The sequence below is a fragment of the Geotrypetes seraphini genome, chromosome 4, assembly GCF_902459505.1.
Source record: "Geotrypetes seraphini chromosome 4, aGeoSer1.1, whole genome shotgun sequence".
Taxonomy (NCBI): Eukaryota; Metazoa; Chordata; class Amphibia; order Gymnophiona; family Dermophiidae; genus Geotrypetes; species Geotrypetes seraphini.
In genome coordinates, this window is record NC_047087.1 from 224,651,697 (window position 1) to 224,663,702 (window position 12,006).

At 39.5% G+C, this 12,006-nt stretch overlaps 1 protein-coding gene across 2 annotated transcripts in view; it reads left to right on the forward strand.

Annotated features, from left to right (window-relative positions):
• POLR3A (RNA polymerase III subunit A) overlaps nucleotides 1-12,006 on the forward strand; it is a 192,684-nt gene that overhangs the window by 168,838 nt on the left and 11,840 nt on the right. Inside the window, exons 24-28 of one of the 2 annotated variants that reach the window (XM_033942449.1) lie at nucleotides 1,330-1,500; nucleotides 3,804-3,897; nucleotides 6,203-6,295; nucleotides 7,804-7,968; nucleotides 11,719-11,883. In XM_033942449.1, coding sequence (XP_033798340.1) covers nucleotides 1,330-1,500; nucleotides 3,804-3,897; nucleotides 6,203-6,295; nucleotides 7,804-7,968; nucleotides 11,719-11,883 — 688 coding nt within the window. The remainder of the gene's footprint in view (nucleotides 1-1,329; nucleotides 1,501-3,803; nucleotides 3,898-6,202; nucleotides 6,296-7,803; nucleotides 7,969-11,718; nucleotides 11,884-12,006) is intronic. The other variant, XM_033942450.1, reaches the window with a different exon arrangement.

The following is a 12,006-nucleotide window of genomic DNA, read 5'->3' on the forward strand; positions in this document are numbered from 1 at the left end:
TGTGGTGGCGGCGGTGGCAAAAAGGGCAAACAGAATGTTGGGAATGATAAAGAAGGGGATCATGAACAGATCAGAGACGGTTATCATGCCGCTGTACCGGGCCATGGTGCGCCCTCACCTGGAGTACTGCGCCCAGCACTGGTTGCTGTACATGAAGAAGGATATGGCACTACTCAAAAGGGTCCAGAGAAGAGCAACTAAGATGGTTGGAGGAGCTGCCGTACAGCAAAAGATTAGAGAAACTGGGCCTCTTCTCCCTCGAACAGAGGAGATTGAGAGGGGACATGATAGAAACATTCAAGGTACTGAAGGGGATAGACTTAGTAGATAAGGACAGGTTGTTCACCCTCTCTAGGGTAGGGAGGATGAGAAGGCACTCTCTAAAATTGAAAGGGGATAGATTCCATACGAACGTAAGGAAGTTATTCTTCACCCAGAGAGTGGTAGGAAACTGGAACGCTCTTCCGGAGTCTGTCATAGGGGAAAACGCCCTCCAGTGATTCAAGACAAAGTTAGAGAAGTTCCTGCTGAACAAGAACGGGCACTGGTAGGGCTAGTCTCAGTTAGGGTGCTGGTCTTTGACCAGAGGGCTGCTGTGTGAGCGGACTGCTGGGCATGATGGACCACTGGTCTGACCCAGCAGTGGCAATTCTTATGTTCTTATGTAATGCTATCTTTTCTTGGCTTGGTATATTTTTAGAGCTGCAGATAATAAAATGAATGTCTCTACTGTTTTCCATATACTGAACAGTAAAAGCTAAACAAAATAGCAAAGCATTTCTACTTTAGGAAGAAGGTGAAAGCTTGGCTCTTTACCCCGGTCTCTAATGGAATAAGTAATTAACTTGTCAAATATGTGTACAAGATGTGACACAGCTGCAAACTGTAGCAGGACATGTTTATCCACTCCTACCTTTGCTGAGGAGATGATCAAGCATCTGTCTGACCTTACATGCAACTTAAAAAAAAAACCAAAAAAAACTGGTCCCCTTATTTTCTAACTCCTGTTACTCTAGCTAAGTCTAATTTTTACTTATACCCCATGCTATCTATCAAATTCTTTATTATGTGTTTTGTTTTGTAATTTAGCTTACTGTGCCATACCTTACATTGTTTGAATATTTTTTATGGTATAATTGTTTCTTGCTGTACACCATCTTGAGTGAATTCTTTCAAAAAAACAGCAAATAAATCCTAATAAATAAATTGCTCTGTTGGTTTTGTCAGTTAAATGAGATGTTTCTTGCAATTGCATAGGGTTAATACCAGCAAGTGCATTAGACTTCTTGGAAAGGGCATCTGGTTTGATATTTGGTTATTTGTCCTTAGAGCACAAATGGAGCCTGGGTCTGCAGTAGGAGCTCTGTGTGCTCAGAGCATTGGCGAGCCTGGTACACAAATGACTCTGAAGACGTTCCACTTTGCGGGTGTTGCCTCTATGAACATCACTCTGGGTGTTCCTCGAATCAAAGAAATAATCAATGCTTCAAAAGCAATAAGGTACCTTTAAGTACAAAGTTACATTTTAGATGTTATATTATGTGGTTACCATATTAGTCCAAAACATACCATACCATATGTAATCCAAAACATAAGTTTGGAATAAATCACACACAAACTAATTCAACACAGAAATAACTACTTTAAAAAACATGTGAAAAAGTTTTAATAAAAAGGAATTGTGCTCAGTAAACTAACCAGGTGAGCCCAACTGTGCCATGAAGAATGTTCAATTTAGCAATTAGCTCAATCCATATCCAAAATATTGTTCATTTCATCCATAAATCCACAAATCATGAAAAAAACAACAACCTAGGTTTCGCAAACAAGCTTATCAAAAGCTATTCAAAATCATATAAACAAAAAAAAACCAAAAACCTGAAAAAGAAAAAAAATTGAGAAAAATCAAAAGTGGCTTCATAAAAGGTGATGCTTTTTATTGAGTTTATCATAAGATTTTTGACTGTTTAGAGGTGACACTCCCTTCATTTCTGGATTAAAAAATTGAACAATTGATTTTAATTTTCAGAACTGAGCTAGGGAGTGTCAGCTCCTGAAAACTTGTTGAGAAATATATGAAGTTAGCTTAGTTAACCGGCTGTCAACTTTGATCTTTGTGTTTTTTTTCTTTAAATGTACTTATGTAAGGCAGTCTTATAAGTTGGTGGCTTTACAGAAAATTCTACCTAGATTTATTAAGGGAGGGGGGAAGAAACCTAAGTTGATCTTATTTGGTAATTTTGGGGGGAGGGATTCCAGACTTTGACTTTACAATTTGGCCTGTCTACTGTGACACATAAGGGACTGAGTTCCAACTATTTTATGGACATTAACTTTGAAATAGCCTGTTTTCAGCCGTGACATTTTGGTTATCTCCTATATGCCCATCTGGGAAGACAGTATACTTTTGCGTGCCTTTTGTTGGGCATGGAAGGAATTGCTGAGAATGTGGTCTGGTGACCCTCAAAATACAATATTTTTGACTTGGATGGGTAATGTGGAATTTTCCCTGGGTACAGAAACTAGAGCCTTTCTTAGTGGAAAGATAAAGGTATTCATTTGGTGGTACAAACTAATACCTTTTTGTCTCATTTTCCATATCCTTAATTTTATGTATAACATTTATAATGTGGTTTTAGTTTGCTTCATATTATTAATGTCTCTTTTTTTATATCTATGGTGTTTTTATGATTTTACATTATTATATTTTTGTATACCCGACAGGCCTTATGGCTGAAACACATACATGTCGGATCTTAACAGTGAATAAACAGATTGAGTATCAAATGCCACCTCTTTTGTCTTCTTTTGTTCTACCTTGAGGAGGTAGAATCTTCTGTATTCATGTATCTGTATAAAAAAGCACAATGTAAGCAGTCTCGCTTCTCTTTTGAGTAAAGTGGAGTAATTTCTCTTTTGGTGGAGTTCAGCAAAGGACATGCCAACATGAATAGAGCTGAATAGACTTATTGAAAACAGTAACTTTCAATGCAACAGTTGGAAACAAAGATATGTACTGGCATTTTGACCTGTGGCATTGCATGAGCAATGAAAGTGAGCACACTAGATAGGCCCAAGGTTCTTAATTGTCATCACTGTGTTTCTCTTCTTTGTGATATAAGCTTGGTTTTTATTATTTTGTATTGTAATGCAGTATAATTCTTATTTCCTATTAGCATTTATCAGACTACAGTACAGTAGAACCTTGATTTGTGAGCATAATTTTTTCCAGAAGTATGCTCGTAAACCAAAGTGCTCGTATATCAAAGCGAGTTTCCCCATAGAAAGTAAGGGAAACTCGCATGATTCGTTCCATATCCCCAAAAGACCCCCCCCCCCCGAGGCCACTAGCATGCTTCCACTCCCAGGAACTGGCATTGCCTCCCCCCCCAAGAACCAGCATCACCTGCCCGCCCAAACCCTTACTGCAATCGGGCACCGTCACGCAGCACCAACCCACAGGACGTGCTGGTGCCAAAAGAGCCTGCCGTCTGCAGCTGATCTCTGCTGAGCCTTGAGCATCTGCGCATGCTCAAGGCCTGGCTCCCACTCTCTCCGAGATTTTAATGAGATTCTCGGTTTCTCTGATCGCAGTAAGGGTTTGAGCGGATGGAAGGAGGGGGGGATCAGTGCTTGGTTTGCGAGGCAAGATTTGCGAGAATGTTTTGCTCGTCTTGTAAAACACTCACAAACTGTGTTATTTGCAAACCGAGGTTTGACTGTATATAGTTTTATTTTAGCCAGAATGGTTTGTCAGGCCAATATAACAGTATTAATTTTTCTATTTTACCTGTTTGGGATAGCACACCTATCATCACTGCTCATCTGGATAAGGATGATGACGCTGACTACGCCCGCCTTGTTAAAGGAAGAATTGAGAAGACCTTATTAGGAGAGGTAAGAAAAAAGCTAGACAATGGACATTGAGGTTTTTTAAATTGTGATCTCCCTTCAGCCACTGGCTCTGAGTAACTATGCACTATTTCTTGTCTCAATCTCCTCAACTGTAATTTAATAGCTCATTTCTTCTCTCTGCCCCCTGAGAAGAAAAGAATGTGGAGGCACTGACGTGTTTCAAAAATCCATTAAGGTGGCAACAGTGTATTTTTTTCTTATTTTCACGCATTGTATATAGAATTTTAACATTAATTCCATTAATGTCAGTCTAAGTAGAAAGTAATCCATATTTAAGCCTGAAATCTAATTTAAATGGGAAATGTAGCTACATTAACGTAGACAAACCTCAGTACAGGAATAAAAGAGCTTCTGTATAAAAACCAATAGCAGTAATTTAGTAGAAGCATAATAAGATTGACAAAGTTTATAGGATGGTTTCCTACACCAAGAAATGTTAAGTTTTACTATGGCGATCTGTATCCTCCTGCCTTTGGCATCTGCTTAACTTCGGTATGATGTATCAATGTAAAACTTATGATAAAATATTGGTTACTGTTTATCTATATGGAAGGTTTTTTTTAAAAAAAGATGATTAATTGTAGTGTGTATTTATAGGTATTTGAGAGTATTTAGAGTCTCCTTTGATCTCAGCTCCTGATGAAGCCTAGATGGTGAAACACAGTCTTGTGTTGAGCTAGATAATTACAAGTGAACTGAAACATTCATTTTACCGTCAGTGGATTTTGGAATCAAACAGCCCCAGCATTCAATGACATTTTAAAGCAAACAAGATAATTGAGTTTAAGGAGATACAAATAAATTGTGGTTTGAAACACAGTGAGAATTGAACATTTTATAGGACATTTATCTTAGTCATTATAATTAGGGACTCTAATTCTTTAGAAAAGTATTTATAAATAATGTTAAATAATGTTTAGAAGATATTTCAATTATTTATAGATATGATGCAAGGATTTGTTAAATAAATGAAAATATTTTCTACACAGCTTTTTTGAGTGAGATATAGTAATGAATATGCATGAGGCAGATTTACATATAATAGAGGTGACAGGCATGCAAATCCGCCTCATGTATATTCATTAGGGACATCTTGAAACCCCAACTGGCTGGCCCAGAACAGGTTTAAGAACAACTGGTATAGTGAATTGGGGGGGGAGGGCGCAAAGGGGGGGATAGTCAAACCAGGCACTGGTATGTAAGGTAAGAATATAAGAATAGCCATAGTGGGTCAGACCAGTGGTCTATCTAGTCCAATATCCTGTTTCCAACGGTGGCCAATTCAGGTCACAAGCACTTGGCAGAAACACAATAGTGACAACATACCCACACAACACCTTCCACCCTGCTGTTGATCTGCTAAAAATGAGGCAGAATAGGGCAGCAGTATCTCAAGCCATATTCTCTATCACTAGTACCTAGCTCAGGATTTCAACTACACAGCACTAGGTTACAATTCAAAATCTGAGCTGGGTCCCAAGACAAAGAAACACATCACCCGAATTGCTGCTGTTCTCCTCCTAGTATCTTTTTGATATGAATGGGGATGGGATATAAGATGAGAGAATTGATAGGGTAAAGAAGAGAAGGGGGTGAAAATCTTCATGTAGAAGAATGAGAGAATTTGTAGCTGTCTCTGGGAAAAGGTAACTAAAGTTTCTGATCCTAAATGTTCAGACTGGGCAATTTTTTTCATATATTTGGTCTATAAGCAGTCTGTAAACATTACATGTTTGAACGTCTAACTATTCTGTTTTTTTTTTCACATAAGAGTTTGGACCGATGTATTACAAGTTGTTTGCTGTAACAGATTTCATTAAAACCTCATGTTTTGTTTCTGGAGATTTTAGTTGCCTTTCTCTCCTGATCCCCATTTCTAGGATCTCTTCCCCCATTGTTAAAATCCCTTCTCTCGCCCTCCCAAAACTATGAAAAGATCAAATCAGGTTACCCAGATATAAAAACATGGAGAATGGCTTTTAATAAAGTACAATAAAGAATACATTAATGTGCAGAAATGCCACAGCATTATTATAGAATTCTCTCATTTTTGACCATGGAATATCCTCTAGATCTTGATCTACTGCAGCAGGGTGCTGGGAGCTGTGTTATTCCTTCTTTACTGTTGAGCAGTTTGCCTCTATATTTAAATGTTCTTTAAATTATACTGAAAATGTGTAGTAGTAGTAGTAAGAAAACTGAATATGTGTGTAATGTCTTCAAACTGAGCTGCAACCCGATACTAACATACAAATTAAAACTCCTCTGGGCTCTTTTTTTATTGCAGATTTCAGAGTATATTGAAGAAGTGTGCCTTCCTGATGATTGCTTCATCCTAGTTAAACTTTCTATGGAACGTATTAGGCTACTTAGACTTGAAGTGAGTTGTTTCATGACCTGGGCATCCAAATGCAGTCCACCTCTCCACCTGAAGATTTTACTACTCTTTAAAAACCCAGTGCCAGTACTTTCTCTGGTTTCTACTTGTAGCTGCAACTCATCTGGTTTGATTTAATTACATTTTGGAACTATGCATGCTCAGAGCTAAATAGCGCACACAGTTCAGGAGTGGAGAAGTAGCCTTGTGCTGTGTAGTGGGTTGAAAACCTGGGCAGCTTCTTGTGTCTCTGGGCAAGTCTCTTAACCCTCCATTGCCCCAGGATTGTGAGCCCACTAGGGACAAAGAAAGCACCTACATATAATGTATGTAAACTACTTTGGTTGTACCATAGAAAGATAGTATATAAAATCTAGTAACCCTTTAATTCTGGCTTGTCACATATGGGAGGAGGAAGGGCTGAAGGACATCACAGCAAAAAGCTGTTGCTTTTTTGCTGCATTCTGTTTGCCCTCTGGAGTTTTGGTTCAGTTTTGCCTTTTTTACTGCTCTTAAAACTCTTCCAGCAAAAAGCATGAGAGGCTTCAGTCACTTAAGCAGTGTTTGTGCAGGTAAGCTTCAATTCAGGACAGGCATCTTCAGCAACTGCCCCCTGAGCCTGCTGTGTACAAAAGAAAAAAATAAGTAGCCCACTAATGAAGAGAAAAGAGGAACCACAAGGGAATGGAGACCCTACAAATAAACACAGAATCAAATTAAAAAAAAAGTAGGGTCAAAACAATGGCCTGGCTAATTCAGACCAGGTTTATTAGAGATAACAAAAAAGTTGACTCAACACGGTGTTATGTTTTAAGTATCTCAATATGTGAAATACAACAGCTAATCAAGCATTGCCACTAAAAGCAATCCTACTCAGTGTATTGTAACTCCATAGAAATGTCCTCTTCTCTCAGAACTGCCTCCAGCTAGTCCAAAATGTGGCTGCAAAGTAGACTCCTGAGGCAGATGGTTTTCACTACCGAAACACATCTTGTGTCGAGTCAACTTTTTGTTATCTTCAGTAAACCTGGTTTGAATTAATAAGGTCATTGTTTTGACCCCACTTTTTCATTGACTCTTTGGGGGGGGGAGAAAGACATCCCTGTTTCATGATATTTGCATAATTTTGTGTTAGTCCAGGATCTGCTGATAATTTACTATCCTTTTATCTATGGGAAGGGGAGATGGGATATACTGTAGTCATTTGTCTTAGTTATTTTATTTTGCTGTTGAATGACCCTACATTAGTGTGGTCCATGGTAGTATGCAAAAAAATCAACCTTGTCATATCTTGTCTCCACAAGGCTTATTTTAAGTAGCATAGTTGTGGAAAATTAATAATTTTTGCTACAATAAATAAATCTATCTTTTGAAAGGATATTTCAAATACTAACATTTTATCCATACAAGAAACAAAGGTGACCCAACAATGGCTCATGAGCAAAATCATCCTATGTAGTTTTCAAGAAATGTAAACTTTTGTGACTTGCTAAATGGCTTATCTTCAACAGGTTAATGCAGAAACAGTACGGTATTCCATTTGTATGTCGAAACTGCGAGTGAAGCCTGGTGATATTGCTGTCCATGGAGAGGCTGTTATCTGTGTGACTCCCCGTGAGAATAGCAAAAGTTCCATGTATTATGTTCTACAGTTTCTGAAAGAGGAGCTACCCAAGGTAAGAAAAGTGGGATATTTATCAGGAAGGCTTGTTCTCGAACCATAAATGGGAACAGAAAAGGAATGCTCTGTTAGCCTGGCATTATAGTAAAAGCTGAACCTAGAACAGGGTCTCTCAACTGCAGGATTGGAAGTCTGTTATACACACACTTAGGGCTCCTTTTACTAAGGTGCGTTAGGGCCTTAACATGCAGAATAGTGTGCATTAAATTGCTCTGCGTGCTAGACCTTAACGCCAGCATTGAGCTGGTATTATTCTAGAAGCGTACTGCGTGGTAATTTCGTTCGTGCGCTAAAAACATTAGCGCACCATAGTAAAAGGAGCCCTTAGTCCAAGAAACTAGTTAAATTTTACATGTTTTTAACCTTGATATAGATTGGGGTTTTTTAATCCAGTCGGTTTTCAGGATACCTATAATGAATATACATGAAAGAGATGTGCATGCCCTACCTCCATTGTATACAAATTTTTTTTTCTGCATATTCATTATGGATGTCCTAAAAACTTAACTGGCAAGGTGTGCCCTGAGGATAGGGTTGAGAAACCCTGATGAAGATGCTTAAAAACAAAAAAAAAGATTAAGCTGCATTCAATAGGAAATAAATATCTATCATGAGGAACATTTGCTGATTCTTTTTTGTTCGTTAACTGGATTAATTGTAAGTATTTGACAGCAGACTCTTTATCAGTATGCAATTCTTAATTATAAAATGTACGTGTGCCTGTGAATTCTGAGTAAAAATATTCATTAAATAATGAGTGTCCATTACATGAAAGTATAAGTAGAAAAGGCAATGGCAAAAGCCAGAAAATGCTTGGGAAGAGGAATAGCCAGCCGGAAGAAAAAAGTGATAGTGTCCCTGTATATTGTGCAACCTCATTTGGACTACTGTGTGCAGTTCTAGAGACAGCAGTTTCAAAAAGATAGCAGTAGGTCCAGAGGATGGCTATAAAAGATCAGTGACCTTTGTTAAGAGTAGTTTGGAAATAGCCCTTTTTAGTTGAAAGAAAGCTTTAGAACAAGGAGTCATAGGAGAAGAGTGAAATCTGAGGAAATATTTTTTTACAGAAAGAGTGGTCCTTGCCTCAACAACCTCCATTGGATATGAATTCAGGAAAGCATAAAACAAGCACAGATGATCTCTAAGGGACAGAAAGGGATTGTGGAATTGAAGAGCTAGTGTGGATGGGCCAAATGGATATACTTATCTTTTGGGATTTCTTTTTTTTTAATTTAGGATTTTCAAATAAATGTTTACAAAAAGAAACATATACAAGATATGGAACACAAAGTCATAGCATTTTACAATTTTGCAATCTTAGTTCTAGACTAAATAGGAAATTCCAACAAGCCCTCATTAAATAAAGAAGAGTGCAATTTGTATATGAAAATAATAAGGAAACAAATCTAAGGAAAGATAAATTTCTTCCCTTAAATCTACTGGCGTCTTATTATTATTATTTTATACTCCTCATTTAGAAAACAGCTGCCCCAACTGAAAACTCAAAATTATCATTTTTTTTTTTATCAAGAAGTTGTGATAACTGAACAGGGTCCCCAAAAATGTAATCTTTGCTTTGAAAAGTAACTAAACATTTGCAAGGAAACTTAAAAAAGTATATCATTTGTACCATTGATAATTATTAAGTGACTAGTCTTTAAGCCCGTTACATTAACAGGTGCTAGAATATATGTTTGTCTGTCTTTCTTTATTTCTGTCTCTCTCTGCCGCTGTCTTTCTTTCTGTCTCTCTCCCTGCCCCTGTCTCTTTTTTCTTTCCTTTCTGTCTCCCTCCCTCCCACTATCTGTCTTTCTTTCTCTTCCCATTTCTTTCCAACGTCTGCTCCCCTGTCCCTCAGACTTCCATTCAGCAGCTGTCCCTCCTCTCCTCCACACTTCCATTCAGTGTCTGTCTCCCTCTCTTACCCCTTTTATCTACTGTTCACCCTCTTGTTTTTCCCCTTCCATTCACTGCCCTCTCTTCTCTTTCCATCCAGTGTCCGCCTTCTCTCTCTCTCTGTTCCATATGGCATCTCCTCCTTCCTTTCCCCCTTCCTTTTCACTTGGTGTGGCATACCTTCCTCCTTCCCTGCATGCCCTGCCATGTCTTCTTCCCTCTAAGCCATTCTCTCCCCCTCTGCTCCCTTTCCTCCTTGAACTTCATCGGGCAGCAGCAGCCAAATTCATTGCTGTTGCCAGGCTTCAGGTCTTCCTCTCTGGCCGGTCCTGTCTTCATGAAAACAGAAAGTAGGCAGGACCCGCCAGAGAGTAAGGCCTGAAGTTGGCAACAGCAGCGAATTTTAAATGCTGCTGCTGCCCGAAGAAGCCAGGCCTTAACAACAAAGCTCCCTCCAGCGTTGGCAGCCGCGAGAGCGAGGTAGGGATACCACTGGATTACCATGTTTAAAAAAAACAAAAAACAACTTACCAACGATGGCGGCAGTGCTGGGGGGGGGGGCGGTTTGAAAAGCCATCGGCCGTGAAGTATGCCACCTGCATACTTCATGGCCGACGGCTTTTCAGGACTTTAAAAACTTACAACGATGGCGGCAGTGCTGGGTAGGGTTTGAAAAGGTGCCGCGGCTCCTCTGTCGATCCCCGCCTGACATGTCTCACAACAGCAGTTTAAGTCCGAGGTAGGGTGAGAGGAGCCGGCACGGCCTTTGGTAGGCCGGCCCACATCGCATCATCGAAGCAGGCCGGCCTACCAAAGGCCCCGAGGCTGCCTCATGACACCGCGCTAAAATACTGCCTAGGGGCAGCTGTGTACTGAAGTTAAAAGCACACAGACCTGCCGCTGCTTTTCTGGGGGTGCGGAGAAGTCGGTGGTGGCAGGCAGGAGTGCCGGTATAGCGCCGGCAACAGGAAGTTGCACGTCAGCTGACGTCGGCACCTTTTGCTGCAGTGGAGTCTGAATCCTTCGCGGACCGGCAAGATTTTTTTGCGGACCGGCGGTTGAAGAACTGTGGTCTAGGTTGTCTGCTCATTTGTGGACCCTTCCCTGCTTATTACTTTGATTTCTATCTTGTGATTAGAATATATCAGATTTAAAATATGTATCCTGCTAGAGCTGATGTTAGACATAACTGGGGAGTGCAAAGCCCAGGCAGTGCGTCTTTAGCTTCCAGCTGGCTTAGGGCTCTCTCTGACCAGGAGGCAGTTGCCCTAGTTGCACTCCCCTAACACCATTCCCGCCATGTGTGACTGTGGTATTCTGTTAGCATGATATTTGTGTAGCATTCTGTAATAATTTGGCTTATTCAGTTTTCTTGATAGTAGAAGGGATATATGTGAAGGGGAGGGGAGACGGGGGTTTTATTGATCCTTGCCCTGTATTATTTATATTTATAAAATGACAATTGTATAGAATATTGTTTCTCTTTATACTTTAATAAAATATGTTCAATATAAAATCATAACTATTTGAGGCTTGTGCGGATGGGATCAGATGGTTAACGGGACCGAGCTCGCAGGGACAGGGCGGCAATGGGGTTTTTAAAAATTTCAGTCTTATTAGTTTGCCGGTCCACGAAATAATTATTTTATTTCCGCCGGTCCATAGGTGTAAAAAGGTTGAAGAACACTGACCTAGACAACAGCTGCAGACACCCAGACAACAGCGCTCCTCTCCATCTTTTGGGATTTCTTTTTTTTCCCTATAATGTTTTGTTTATGTAATTATGTGCACAGGACCTTTAGAATAATTTTGAGTTTTGACTATGCACTATTTCTTATTACCCACAAAGATTGTGGTTCAGGGTATCCCAGAGGTATCTCGGGCTGTTATCCATATTGATGAGCAGAGTGGAAAAGAGAAGTACAAGTTGCTAGTGGAAGGAGATAACCTACGAGCTGTCATGGCAACCCACGGAGTGAAAGGTTCAAGGACAACTTCCAACAATACCTATGAGGTACTGCCCCATTTTTCAAGAAGTGCTGTATGTAATACTTATTTTTTTTTAAATTAGATTTTCCCTCTTTTAGAAATATTTGTCAGAAGATGCATTTGGGATCTAAAGCGGAATAGAAAATTT